The sequence below is a fragment of the Aspergillus tanneri genome (assembly GCF_003426965.1).
Source record: "Aspergillus tanneri strain NIH1004 chromosome Unknown AapTan_6_pilon_pilon_pilon, whole genome shotgun sequence".
Taxonomy (NCBI): Eukaryota; Fungi; Ascomycota; class Eurotiomycetes; order Eurotiales; family Aspergillaceae; genus Aspergillus; species Aspergillus tanneri.
In genome coordinates this window covers 1,881,509-1,895,733 of record NW_022984633.1, presented here as the reverse complement: position 1 = coordinate 1,895,733, position 14,225 = coordinate 1,881,509, and the positions used below count along the sequence as shown (strand labels likewise).

At 49.9% G+C, this 14,225-nt stretch overlaps 5 protein-coding genes across 5 annotated transcripts; 1 reads left to right on the top strand and 4 right to left on the bottom strand.

The window, feature by feature from the left end:
• Nucleotides 1-43: 43 nt before the first annotated feature.
• Nucleotides 44-1,833, bottom strand: BIK6 (MFS transporter; the record flags this gene model as incomplete). Its single annotated transcript, XM_033573253.1, has 5 exons — nucleotides 44-381; nucleotides 443-697; nucleotides 766-883; nucleotides 937-1,338; nucleotides 1,396-1,833. 5 exons carry the CDS (start codon nucleotides 1,831-1,833, stop codon nucleotides 44-46), a joined length of 1,551 nt encoding a protein of 516 aa, XP_033423805.1.
• A 494-nt stretch (nucleotides 1,834-2,327) lies between these two features.
• Nucleotides 2,328-4,117, top strand: ATNIH1004_008647 (cytochrome P450; the record flags this gene model as incomplete). The annotated part of the gene is made up of 6 exons (XM_033573252.1): nucleotides 2,328-2,405; nucleotides 2,462-2,755; nucleotides 2,814-3,005; nucleotides 3,065-3,180; nucleotides 3,231-3,902; nucleotides 3,964-4,117. The coding sequence occupies 6 exons, from the start codon at nucleotides 2,328-2,330 to the stop codon at nucleotides 4,115-4,117; spliced, it is 1,506 nt and encodes a 501-aa protein (XP_033423804.1).
• A 148-nt stretch (nucleotides 4,118-4,265) lies between these two features.
• On the bottom strand, nucleotides 4,266-6,540 carry ATNIH1004_008646 (uncharacterized protein; the record flags this gene model as incomplete). Its single annotated transcript, XM_033573251.1, has 2 exons — nucleotides 4,266-5,987; nucleotides 6,046-6,540. The coding sequence occupies 2 exons, from the start codon at nucleotides 6,538-6,540 to the stop codon at nucleotides 4,266-4,268; spliced, it is 2,217 nt and encodes a 738-aa protein (XP_033423803.1).
• Nucleotides 6,541-8,423: 1,883 nt separating this feature from the next.
• ATNIH1004_008645 (uncharacterized protein) lies at nucleotides 8,424-9,590 on the bottom strand (the record flags this gene model as incomplete). The annotated part of the gene is made up of 1 exon (XM_033573250.1): nucleotides 8,424-9,590. One exon carries the CDS (start codon nucleotides 9,588-9,590, stop codon nucleotides 8,424-8,426), a length of 1,167 nt encoding a protein of 388 aa, XP_033423802.1.
• A 2,458-nt stretch (nucleotides 9,591-12,048) lies between these two features.
• ATNIH1004_008644 (uncharacterized protein) lies at nucleotides 12,049-13,609 on the bottom strand (the record flags this gene model as incomplete). The annotated part of the gene is made up of 4 exons (XM_033573249.1): nucleotides 12,049-12,863; nucleotides 13,099-13,197; nucleotides 13,241-13,423; nucleotides 13,492-13,609. The coding sequence occupies 4 exons, from the start codon at nucleotides 13,607-13,609 to the stop codon at nucleotides 12,049-12,051; spliced, it is 1,215 nt and encodes a 404-aa protein (XP_033423801.1).
• Nucleotides 13,610-14,225: the final 616 nt, after the last annotated feature.

Genomic DNA, 14,225 nt, shown 5'->3' with positions numbered 1-14,225 from the left:
CTACACTTACGAGTATATGTAACTAGAGATCATGGAACCGCATCTAAACTGTATGTTTACTCCATTTCCCTTGGGCACGAATCCGCTTCCCCCACGCAAAAAATAGAAACGGCACTGGGATCAAAACACCCGCAATGCACCCGAAGATCGTCGTCCCCCAGTCCACTCCGATATTATGGTACATGGGAATCACAAAGAGAGGGAACGCACCCGCCGTGATCGATCGTAGAAACGTGTTTGCTGCTACAGCGCTGGCGCTGAACCGCGTGAAGGTGTCAACGAGGTAGTTCAGGGCCGCCTGAAAGATGGTTGTAAATCCGAAGCCGGTTAAGGCGATGCCAATTACGGATGGCCAGTAGTTGATTCCTGGGGAGGATGTCCCTGCGCAGGATGAGTTAGGAGTTTTTGTCGGTGGGAGGGAAGTGAGAGAAGATAAACTCACATCCGAAGACGAACAGACCGGCCGCGAAGGCGATGCCACCGAGCATCATTGGTGGGAGTCGGGCTTCGGGGACAGCCCGGTTGTTGTTGGCTCGGAATTGGTCGAAATAGTATCTGTTATTAAATATGTTGACCCCTGCTGCAAAGATGATACCCACGAGTAAGGCGATGAAGGGTAGGCTCGAGACGATCGGATCCCAACCACGAATTTCACGGAATTCAATTGAGAAGCTCTCCAGATTGGCATAGAGGATACCTGGTGAATGAAAGCGAAGATTATTAATAGCTCTAGATAAGGTACCGTTCTTGCGGAATGCTACTCACCATACACAAAAGATGCGTAGATACTTATGAGCAGACAGATAGGGGTTCCAAGCATCTGGAATGGACGGACGAGATATTTCTGCGACAGCTCCGCGAGCGACACATCCCACTCCTCATGCTGCCATAGTTAGAGCCTCCGTCATCGGTTGGCAAGGAGCGTAGCAGTCTCACCTTAGAGTGTAGTGCCCAGTTTTTGCCTTCCAATCGCAACCGACGGGCTTTGTGCGACAGAAGGACAGGCGCATAACTTTCATCTAGGAGGAGGATATCCAACACGACTTGCATCATCATGACAATACCCGTTAGGTACTCAGTCCAGCGCCAGCGCAGATAGCTCGATGTCAGGGCGCTTCCAATAATCGGGGCGAGTGTTGGTCCACCGACGAGGGTTATGGCGTAGCCAACAACGGCAATGCCACGTTGTTGAGGAGGCCAAACGTCGGCCAGGACGCCCCCAGTATTAGTGATCGGAGCACTCCCTAACAGACCAGCGAAGAACCGTGTGATCAAGACGGTCTGGATATCTTTCGCTGCTGCAGTGCCGAAGGAGAAGATGGCGGCAATGAAATATGGCTAACTCTGCAGTCAGCATCATCCGTGTTAACTTCGTCTAAAGGATTCCCAACTCACCACTATGACTACCCATTTCCGTCCGTATACCTCGCTCAAGGGCGCCCATACCAAAGGCCCTAATCCAAACCCAAACACCATCAAACTAACACCAGATGCTGCCACCTCCAAGGTGACATTGAAGTCAGTGGCGATTTGCCAAAGTCCTGCTGAATAGACCGCCGAAGCAAACGTGATCCAGCAGGTCGTTAGTCCGTACAAAAAAGTTGTGACGACCTTCTTCCGAAATGGCCAATTCAGTGGATGGTACGGATCGTCTGGGCCATCGAAATCAACCAACACGGTGGGTGGCGTTGCGTTGTAGAGGAGCTGATGGGCCAGCTGCTTGCCCTCCAGCATTGACTGGTTTTCATGTCCACTTTGATTCTTCAGCGGCAATGCGTCGTCGTCACTTGTTCTGCTACATGCCGGTGGCTGATCAAGCTGTGAAGTTGACATGTCGGGATATTCAGTCTCGGTCCAGCCTGGAAGAGGAATAATTAATCAGGGTTGGAGATCGGATTTGAGTATGTTCCGACTGGAAATTAATTAATGTAAAGACGAGGAAGAATCTAGAGAGTGAAGGGGATATGAAGACTTTCTCTCATACAGATTTATCCGGGGCGTCTCGGCCCTTGGTAAAGCCGACACAGTGAATCGCGGATTTCGGAGAATCAGAGACGGGAGACGCAAAATCCTAGCGGGAAAAAAACCAATGAAAATAACAGTAAAAATAAATTTTACAAATAAAAAATAAAATGGAAGAGGGGGAGTTTCTCGGAGTTGGCGTATAAGCTTATGCGCATTCCGACTTCCGGTGTCGCAACGCCGATGGACCGATGAAACACTGGGAATACTTTAAGTTCGTTAAAGTCAATGTCAAGTGTATACGTATCCAAAAAATAGCATTCCTCGGATACGTTGTTGCATGCCTTTCTCATTTAGCAGTATCCATGGATCGAATCTTTCTTGGTCGGGAGGTTCCCTCGATCCTCTGCCGCCCTGCTCTGGTGCTTGGTCTTGTACTTGTGGTAAAACAGGAACCCTTTCCGGACAACGGCGAAGAAATCTGACTTCATGCTCACAGATTCTATGTTTACTGTTGGCGCGCGGAATCTACAATGTTTACTTTCATCCGTTGCGCGCTTACCCCGGCCCGAGACTGTGGGCAGCCACGCACCTTGTTTGGACATACTACCGAGTCACAGGCCAATTGGTATGGAAAAGCATTGAGCTACATGAGAAATATGGAAGTGTCGTACGAGTAGCCCCGAACCATCTTTCCTATACCACAGAGACAGCGTGGAAAACCATATACGGCCGGCGAGCAGTGGAAATGGAGAAGAATTGCCAGGCTGGTTTCAGTAGACCTCCTATCAAGGTACAGTGGTTACGATGGCAAAAGTTGAAGTGGATGGTACTGCTAAGACCACCTGCAGGACGCACATGCGATTCTAAGCGCTGACAAGTCCAACCACGCAAGGCTGCGACGAATCCTAGCGCCCGCGTTGTCAGAAAAAGCCATCAGGGAGAATGATGGCATCGTACTCAAGTACGTGAATCTTCTGGTAGATCGTCTGCGGGCTCGGTGTGGCCAGAGTTTCCTAGATCTCAACAAGTACTTTGAATGTGTACGGCCAACCGTCCATTTGCTCAATCGTGATGTGGACTGACACATATCTTGTGGCAGACTACACTAGACCTGATTGCAGATCTGATCTGCGGCCAGCCGGACGGATGCCTGCGGAAGGAAGACGGCGGAGTGTGGCTGGATATCCTCAGGAATGTCATTCAATCTCAAGTTTGGTACGGATAGTTTTCTCACAGCGCAAAGTACAGAGACTGACGGTGATCAGGATGCAAGCGCTGGAAACGTACGGGTTGGCGCGGTGGAGTTCGTACTTGCTACCCAAGGCTCGCGCGAATGCCACTATTGAGAATGGCAAAATCATCGGTGCGAAAATACAAACACGAATGACAAATCAGCCTCACCATCGAGATATGATGAGTTACATACTGAGTGAGAAAAATGCCATGTCACCGTTGGAGATGCGCCTCAATGCCGCCACAATCATCGGTGCCGGAACAGGCACGACGGCCACTTGGTTGTCCACTACGTTCCATTCCTTGACTATGAATCGCGACGCGTACCAGTGCCTTGCGAAGGAAGTGCGCTCTGCGTTCGCTTCTGATGTCGACATCACGTCCGATCGGGTCGCTCAACTTCCGTATCTGAACGCAGTCCTCCAGGAGTCACTGCGCATTCACAGCCCATCACCCTCAGCCACCGGTCGATTCGTGCCATCCGGAGGTGAGGTGATTGATGGACGATTCGTACCCGAAGGTACCACTGTCGGCGTGCATCAGCATGCGGCCTATCATTGCCGGTCAAATTTCCACCGTTCAAATGAATTTTGTCCGGAGCGGTGGCTGCCACAGGCACGAGAGAGCAAATCGCCGTTCGCCAAAGACCAACTAGGGGTCGTCAACCCTTTCAGCTATGGACCCCGAACGTGCTTGGGTATCCGGTAAGTTGCAACCACAAAAAGAATAAGATAGACTCCCCCAGGCTCACAGAAAACCGTGCAGTTTGACGACAGCCGAGACGCGATTAATTCTGGCGAAGCTCTTCTGGCATTTCGATTTTGAGATTTCGCCTCTTTCCCTGGACTGGAAGGACTCACAAAAGGGCACAGTATCATGGCATCGAACTCCACTGCTGTGTCGCATCAAGCAGCGGTAGACTGTCTTCGCTTTCAGTTTCTGTAGTGTCACAGGTGAACATTGGGCGCCGGCTCATGTGGCGATCAATAAACATGGAGCGTGTATTTACCATATTCGACATGTAGAGCCTCGAGTAAATAATGAGCCATGCATTGCTATTTTTACAATTAATCAAATCCATTTATTAAAGTATTCCTCTCGTTAGGACTATCGATCCAGTTCGCCAAGGCATAGTCGATATCCGGCGGATCAATGTATCCATCCGGTGGGAAGAACATGTGGCAAAACGGATCCAACGGCTCCATCGTGAGGACACTGTCCCCATGAGAAACGAAGGGAGTGCCTCGGCTGGCGGTTCCAGGGGTTCCAGCCGCACTTGAGCTCGGAATGTGTCCCGCGCTATAGTCGGGAGTTGGGAGGCCCAAATGTGGAGGAGGCATCCTTGCCACGCACCAGTGTCGTTTGGTTGCCCGACCGTCGATCTTTTGCATCTCGCGCACATACTGTGCTTTGGCCATCAGACGCTTGATGGGTCGCCAGAGCGTGCCCTTATGTCCCTTCATCTTCCACCGGCCGTAGACGGTCTGGACATACTCCCACGCGCGATCGCAGTCGGCCGACGGCGGTCGGGAACAGATCTCTGAGAGCACCAAAGCCACCGCATGCCATTGAATATGGGTCTTTGAATGCCAGGTCCAGCGGGCGATGTCGGAATTGGTCAGCAGCAGGCTGGACAACTCGAGTACCTTGATGGACGTGAGGAACAGGCGATCGCGGATACTGGTGGGTAAATCTGACCCGCTCTGCTTCTGGCACAGTGGGTAATAGACAACCAGCCAGGTGCGAGCAATGATCAGCCGTGCGACGGTCACGCACACATGAAGGAACGGGATGGTGGTGTCGCAGTGCTTGAGGTAGCGGTCTTCCAATCGCTCTTGGAGCGCCCGGGCCAGTTCCGCGCGTGCCTCTAGGGAGAGCTCTTCAGACGGCTGACCCGTGCGCCGGAAGCTGAGGGAGACGTAGGATGTCTTCCACATGATGCGCATCACCTCACAGCGAATGAGGCAAAAGGTCATCTCAGTCGCTTCCTCGCGCTCGGCTGGCGGCTCAGCCATCTCTGCGGTCAGATCCCCGTCGTTAATGTTCAGCGGCAGTCGTGTGTCGAACATGGACTCATGCACAATGGGCTCACACCCGTGGTACTCTGACGACCGAATATCCAGTAAGCAGATATGCCACCAGAGACGCCGTCGGAGCTCAGTCTCCAGCGGCCGAAGACTAAACGCTGCACCATCACGGTGCAGGCCCATGGCCTTGGCGATATGAAAGACGAGCGCGGTGAGGGACCAGACAGTTCGAGACGCGTCTTCGTTCCGTAATGCCGATAGAAACAGGACCACCGCCTGTAGAAGTATCATGCTCTGCGTATTCAGCAGATCCGCACGCGCTAGAGCTTGCTCGACCGCAAACTGATAGTGCTTCAGTGCGTAGGCCCGCGATACACCCAGAGTAGTAGAACACTGCTCTGGCTCCATACTGATTATGGTGGAGTAGTAGATGGCAAAGAGTAACGCCTCTGCATTACGATCCCGCGCTTCTGGCATAGCGACTGCATCCCAGTAGATGTGGATCATCGTTGGCATGTGAAAAATGTGCACCAACGGCACCACATTCTCCTTGAAGATCTCCAACAGGGCCACAGACTGGGGTAGAGGTGGATGGTAGGCGTGTAAGGAATGCACCAGCGCCTGAAACCCCAGGATTGCGGCGTTGCATCCCAAAGAGATTTCTGGTTCTGAAATTGATTCCTCCGTCTGCGCCCCAGAAGAGGTGTCGTTCTCGTCATCATCCGAACCCGGATCATGCAACAAGTCGCGCAGTTCTTCGATCTGGATGCAATCTTAGTTTTTCCGCAATCATTATCTTGCATCGCAGAGGAGGCGGTACCTCATCACCCAGGCTTGCCCACAGAATATTGCTCACGTAACAACTCCGCGTGTTATCAATGACCAGTCGGCCCAGTTGTTCCGCCGAGATCGATCCGTCATCCGACTGCTGTGCCGGCGGCGTCGTTGCCGAAGTTCCTGACTGTGGCGTTGCTGTTGAGGGCTTGCCGGTCTCGACCTCACCCTCCAGGCGCTTGATCAGGGTTTCCAGACGAGATAGTCGGTCCAGCACCCGCGCGTCGAGAGCTCGTCGTGGTCGCTTGGGCGCCCTCCCGGGACCCGGGGGATAGACACACTCATTACCAGCGCGTACACAGCCAGTGCAGGGTTTTTGGCGGTCACATCTGATTTTTCGATATCGGCAAAAGGTACAACTGCGGATATGGGAATGTGATGGAGCCTTCGGCGCGTCTGTGGTCGATGTACTACTAGTGCTGACATCCGTGGTGGGTTGGGGCTGAGAAAATGGTAGTGGCGTGTAGCCGGTGGGATCCATTGCATTCGTAAAGCAAGGAATACCACGTGAATACAATCTCTGGGAGAATTAGTAGAATGACAAAGGGAAATGATGAAAGAAGGAGAGGAGGGAATGTCAAAGGGCAAGTTGAAGAGACTAAAACACCTGATGGAATTAGTAGCCTCCTGCTGGCCACCTCGCTAGACTATTGACTAGTATCAACTCCAGGGATATGAAGGACTGATTCTTCCAAACTAGGCAACTAATCTGACTAAATGCATGAACTAAATGATGACCGAGGTAAAAAATCCTAGTGCTGAAGCGGGATAGCGGTATCCAAATGTTTGTCGACCAAAGTGGGCCAATATTACCCATCAGCATCCGCTCGGTCCGACTTTATTCCTTTGTTTTCACCTTTTTTAATCCAGCTCTCCCAGATAGATTCAGATAGACAAGAGACCTTAGAGACCTCATTCTTCAATGCAGATCCATATTATTCTTATATAATCGGTGATACTAGCTCATACGCGTATTCAGCTGACCGACATGTTAAAATTTTTATTATCGCGGGGAAATCGGGCGTAAATTACGTGTTTCACGCCATAATCAATGGGGCTAACGGGATCGGATAAGGCGCCGTCGGGCCGAACCAGCGGTGATCACGATTGGCTGCGACCCGTATTCGATCCTGTTTTGGTATTTTGATTATAATTGTACAAGCTATATTACTTACCACCAAATTTACAAATTTACAAAATGAACTTCGGAATACTACCGAGGTACTTTTTGTGGGCCGTAACACTGAATTGATCTCAGCTACTTGAGTCTGACCATCTTTCGATACCTTTCATCTTACATGATCGGCTGAAAGAGAGACAAGCTTTGCCGAAATAAGGGGCTGGCGTGGCTGGAAGGGTCGCTATGGGCCTATTCGAAACCGTTACGGTGGACGGGCTGAATTTGACCCCGATATCAAAGTAACATACGTTACGAGTTTTGGGCTTACAATGTATGAGTGGAATAATAATTGCTCCGGTCGACATGTCTAGTTGGACTTTTTCCTTTCCCTTTTCCTTTTTTTTTTTTTCAGGCCTCGAGAATTGTCTGACCTGCGCGAGGATTAACTAACAAATTTGTTTATATTCCAGTTATAATTAAACTGCTTCAGGTTGACAATTTAGATCCATTTTGAATGGAATGTATTCACTTCCGAATCAACGTACTGTACATTCAATACTGCGAACGACGCTCATCAGTCTACTAGGACATGGAGGTAGTGGTGCCCTATCCACTGTTTTCGCCTTACCCCACTGACCGAGCGTAAGCAGGGGCCAGTTTACCATCCGATTCGTACTCTTCGGCCTCCATCGGCACGCACAAGCTTATGCGATGTCCGCGATGGTGGGTCATTTCAAGTTGCACTATGACGCTCCGAGGGTGAACTGATCGCCGTGTCCGATCGCATAAGCCCGCCCTGAGTCCAGGGGCGCACTCCTGAAGGATTCTTTAGTCACCTCGAACTTCTCGTGGTGTCGTCAGCACTGTGTGTTCTGTTGGATCATGGTGTTCTGTCATTAGCGTATACTTCAAGGGCAACGGATTGTCATTGCAGGGCAAAATTTTACTACCGGAAAGCAAGCTTTCAAGATGTGCTTAGTTTCCTCGTGGTCGTTCTTGGCATGGCTGAGCCAAGATATCCTATTTTCTCTATAAGCACAAGCAAAGGATCGTGTGATTCATGGGGGCCAGGAATATTTGATCGACTCGAGTAAAATTTCAATATTGCTTGGAAACAAAAAATCTATGTATGTGAACTTTGCTCCATAATCCCAACGAGCCAAGCCAATAATAAAGAAGGAAAAGGGAGAAGTCCGTCCCAAATCGTTAATCCGGAAGACAGAAGAAGCCACAGAGAATATGGCCTAGATAGAGGTATTTCTATTTTTGAGAGAATCCAAAAGGCTTCGCCTACAGGACCGTAGCGAACTAATGTACGTCCCAAGAACAGTCTCCTCGGTCTGTTTGCCCATTCCCTGGGCATACCGGGCGAAAGTGTCCAGGACAGCGCCCATTTTCTCCAACTCGGACCGGAGGACCTGAAGAACGACGTGCGTGCGCATCTCATCATCCAGGAAGTACTGTCCAATGGCCATGGGCACAGCATACCCGGAAAGGTCAGCTGTCGACGGTGCTCGCTCACACGTTGACACCGCCGCCGATTCTTGCTGCGTCAGGAGCGTCCGGTAGGAGTCAATTACTTGGTGCATGATGAGGGCTAATAATATCGCCACGCTCCTTCCCTGGGCACAAGAACAGTCCAGAACGGTCTGCACAGTGTCCATAGCCTTGCGGTTATTATTCAGGACCGCATCTAGTGTCTGCATCTTGTTCGGCACAACGTCATCTGATCGGGCACATGATGCCCCTGGCTCGTAGAGGCTCTGGAGGACGGTAGAGGCCCGCTTAATACAGTTTGTAGCATCATCGTCGTTCGGAAAATTGGTGTGCGCCCTCGTGTCCCACGTCTGGGTCCCTTGTATATCGAATCCCTGCATCTGTTCCATATCCCCCATATCCAAATCTACTGTATCTGCCACGTTCCATAGGATCCCCTCTGGCGACTCAGGGCTCGGGAACGATGTAACCAAGGCCTCTGACCTATTAGGATAGGGATAGAAGTGCGTATTATTGGTGTGACTGGGGGAAGACCCAACAGGATCGGGAGCCTGGGAGAGGAAACTATCGAGATGGTTCAGAGGGTAATCGGATGGCTGGTAGTGGGCATGACGAGGCGGCCGGTTTGGTAACGGACTTGCAGCGCGACTCCCGCGGGGGTTCGATTTCTGCTGTCGCCAGGTACCTTGCATGATAGGGCCGTTAGACCCCGTTCTGGATGCTGCATAGAGCTGTCGAGCTTTGCCGATTCGACGGCTTTCGCTATAATGGCAGTTTACTCCGCTTTTCACACATCGCATACATTTTGGCTGTCCTCGGTCACATTTAACCTTGGACAGGGCACAAAAGTCACAGCTCGCCTTGAGCTTCGTGGACTTGGAGGGATGTGTGTTGGAAGTGATTTCTGCATCCATCGTCGGTATAAATTAGATTTATTCGGAGAAGGTGATTCTGGAATATGTCGAGTTCTAAGGGGCCGATAACAAAGCTTAAATTCAGGTCGATAAGTTAAAGACACGAAGGGGGAACAAAGCCAGCTGCTAATGGCTTTAATAATATATCCATCTTATATAACTCTCTTCCCCCCCCACATGGCAGTGGTTATAAACCCTTATTTTGATTAATGGAATGCCCGTCAGTAGGCCATAGGAATCTTGGTTACAGCAAGGTGGAGGCCGGATTCTTCCTGGGTGAGCCTTAGCGGGCAAACATGCAGGGGATAGTTACATTGTCTTTGTTTTCGATCCTGGTGGCTTATCTAGATCTCTCCCACGTTTCTCTCATCCAGAATCCTTCAGGAAGTTGGCCATTCATACAATGTGTCATCTGCATTTCTCTGACTGCGCATGGCGCCATACACGAAACTAAGTCGGGCTTTGCTGGTGCTTGTCAGATATTCGGCTAGTCCCAAGAGGAAATAGAGTACGATTGTTGAAAAGGTAATATTTGAATATATGAGCTGGTTGGGCTCTTCTTGATTATATTTATCTCCTTATATTCGTCGTGTGCTGCACGGGGGTTTTACCTGTCCACGAACGACCATGTTATTCAACAGTACTAAACGACGAGATGAGGCTGTACCCGGAATTATCCGTTCATGACGGTTACTTCATTTTTGTCCAGCGTAGGGGTAATGTAACGACATTTTCACAGGGGCCTCTTAATCGAAGGAATTCCAATTAGGCTTCAATATTAGCAATTTATGTAACAGAAAAGTTTTTTTTTTTTTTTTTTTTTGTGTTGCAATGATCAGATATATTATCCTGTTATGTCCTAGTAATACGACTAGTGCTATAGCGTCACATCAGGTCTCTCATCACACAGTAAACGTAATTCACCACGCGACGCACGAATTTTGACAATTTGGAATTTTAAATTCAAAGTATTCCAGAACCTCCAAAATTTGATAAAATTGGATTAAACATTACATGATACACGTGACCCTAAATAATCTAACTACATAGCGGGGCGGTTTTGTCTTTTGCCCAGATCCCAGAGAATGCGAAATTGGCCTCACAGTTTCTGGTGCCTGCGCTGGCCAGTGGATGCAGATTTTCCTGTGGAATTGGCAGAATCACAGATAGCAGCCTCTGGAATATGGGACCTGAGCTCTGTATTTCCTTTGTTTTGCTTGTTGTGTTGTTGAGTGAACATCACGCGAGGCCGCTTCTGGCGACTCCTACCTTTATCACCACTCCCATGTCTTTTGTGTCCCTCACACCAACATTTAATGTATTGGTAACTTGTAACTTAGCATCCCTAATGTCAAATAATATGGTCGTTGGTGGACCAGAATCAATCATGTGACTGGATCGGGGTAAAACCCCCGCGGAGCACACAACAAAATAATCACTCAAGAATAACCAAGAATAATAAACAAGAAGAGCCCAACCAGCTCAATTCATTCAAATAAGACCTTTTTACCAATCGTACTCTATTTCCTCTTCGGGACTAGTCGTATATCTGACACCTAATAGCCTGGCGCTTTTTTATCTAGCCGCCTCCTCTAACTTCTGAAGTCGTTTAGCTTCGCGCTCAGCACTCCGCTCTGCTTTCTCCCGTGCACGCTGCTCCTGCAAAGCCTGACGTGCTGCAGCTCACTGTTCTTTCCTCTTTGCTGATTCTTGAGCCTTTGGTCGATCTTCAATGGCTTGCCTGAGCTACTCTTCTATCTAATCCTAGTCCATTTAACGATGCGCACCGGCTCCACTTTTACTAGACTGAAATAGGTAGGTTGACCACCATTCTCATCGACATTAAAAAGTCCTATGGCCTTTCTCCATTTCTCCTTTTACAAGCCAGGCTGAGCGCGGCCACGAGGTCCCGATTTTCATGTTGTACAATCTCATGTTGTGAGGCCAGTTTCTCCGCTGCGAGCCCACAGCCGAGTAACTCAAAAAATCTACTGACCCTTCCTTGCGGAACTGGTGAGCAATTCGCCGAATAGCACGAAGGGAGCCTGGAATCTGCATTGACGCATCACCGGATGCAGTCTGCGGTGGGGTAATATTATTCTGGTTGCTTCTCTGGGATAGTAGTTTGTCAGGGTTAAGTGGATGGACCCCGGTGGCCCGCCAACCAGCCTCAATACTTTTGGCTGTAAACGCCCGGTTCCACGTGTCCCGAAAAAGTAGCGAAAAGTTTCGTTTGGTAGGATGAATAAACCCCTGACCAGTCGCCATCAGCTGGTCGCAACCCTGAGTATAATAGGAGGAGAGGACGGAAAATAGCCCAACATCCAGTTGGGCGATGAGTCGAGTGTGGTGGCAACACGGCAAGGAGAACTCAGTCTTATTTTCTTAAGGTTAGTACTCCAAAAAAATTGAATTGGACCAAGGCTTCTTCCTGGATATTGGTCCGAGAATAGCCTTGTCACCTCTGAAGGTCGTTTCTTAGAGGTTTTAACTTCAGCAGAAGATCCACCTCTTCCGTAGACCATGGCAAGCCCTTCCTGGACTTCTGTTGGTTCTCGCCAATCATGCAGAGATTGCAAGGTTTGATGCGGCTTTGTCGAGCGACTGGTTGGCTCCTTATCTTCATACGTTGTAGGCGTAATATGTTTATGACGCCTAGTGCGCGCCACTTATCGTAAAGTCTAATTCTGAGAGTGACCGTCAGAGCATATCGACTGATCAGGAGGCATCTCAGGAGGTGATGGTATAGGTGAGCGGTGAACAACATCTCGAAGGAATGTGATGAAATAAGCATGTCGAGGACCGTGGGCTTGGATTCGTAGGATTCTTCCGCGACCGAAGATCTCTTGGGTCTCACCCGGAGTGACAGCAAAACCTCCATCTGATGGTTTTTGGAGCGGACTCGTGCATCCCTAACGGTGCTAGTGGTCGCGCCTGAGCTGGTTTCTGTTGCCTTTTTCGGCCGGAGCGCATGCCTGAGACTTTTACGTGGACGTTCTCCTACCTTATGACTGGATGCGCTTGCCAATTGAGAATAATCCTTAAGGTGATGCGCTGTCGGGGCACTGTTGTCATCGTCAATGTCGCTGCTATCTCGGTAGCCACGACGTCGTGCTCGGCTTGAAAGATTTGTTGTGTTACTTGCTGCCAGTCTATCGGATCGACGACTGGAATGACCACTGAAACAGAAGCCAACCGCTCTGGCCTGCTGGACTTTGCATTTGGTCGAGGGCGGAGGGAATGCGTGTGTGTCGGAGGTACTCCGGGGTATTTCTAAGTGTCTAACAGGGTGGTTTTGCTAATGAGCGGGAGAGCACAGGCACGTAGCCTTTCTCATCGGATCGGTCTTTCTTGCTCTTGTCTGGACTAGCCTCCCTAACGAGGGGCTGTTGTTTTGGACGCCTTGTGTATACTGAATGGTTTCAGCGCAAAGCCCACCTTGTGGGTGCGACATATTATCTAGCAAGCCTGATGAAGATGACGGTATACGCGCAAACAGTATTGATACCTGGCGGAGTAGCGTTTTTGCCGGTCTTGTCGCCAGCTTCTAACGATGGGGCACGATCTCGATGCAACCCTGGACTGTCTATTGTGACCACGGATCGACCTATTATGCATTAGGGACTGAGAGAACTGATGACTACACCTACTTGCAAAATCCAGCTCTGCTTCCGCTGGTGTGTACTTTGGAGTTGAATCATGGACAGCCTCTACGGAAAGACGTACACATTTGTCCGGCTGACCTTGTAAGATGTGCTGTTGAACGGCAGTTTCAGACGCGTTTTTATGACTATCGCTGGCGCTCGTCTGTATTAGTGCTGGCTCTGAGGTCACTAGACAATAGAGGTGGATAACATTAGCTAACCTCACTGAGAAAGTTTTCATTAGTTGTCCGACATACCAGTAGTTAAAGATGTGCGCTGACGTTGAGGTACATCTGTAACACCTCCTGTTTGAAGCCCACGGTCGAGGTGCATATCCAGATCTGTCTCACATGCAACCTGGCTGTTCTCTGCCATAGCTATCCTTTCTATTTCAATATTAAATTCATTACGAACTGCACGCAAGCCGTGTTCTGCTAGAGCAGAAGGATTTTACTCATCAATTCTATTCAACTGTAGCCATGTCGAATGGGATTTCGGCTCCTTGGCCGAGTATCTGATTCCAATTTTAAATACGACGAGGTGTGCTTTCCTCCCTTTCTTTCCTTCGTGCATCTTTTTCTTGGACGAGAGTGTGTCATTAACAAATAATAGCTTATTTGGCCGGATTCTCCCGGGCTGGATCGGCGACTAACTCGGCTGGTACAACACGCAAATCATTATATGTCTGTTTCCGGCATCTTGTGCTGGTGGATTCGGGCCGGCGGTAGCGCCTCTGAGACCATCTTTTTCGGGGCGCTGTACGGGTTCAGGTCCGGCGCCTTGTCTCCTTGCCTCTGGCGATCATCGCCCAGATCTCAGACGTGAGGGAGATCGGCTCCGGGTTGGGGTAGGTGGAGTTTGCGTCGATCTCCGTCGCCGCGCTGGTGAGTAACCCGATCGGCGGAGCGCTGATCAGCCAAGCTGGTGGATTGTTTCGCGATTTGTAGATTTACTGTGGTGCTGTGCTACTTGGGGGAGGTGTGCTTTTTAC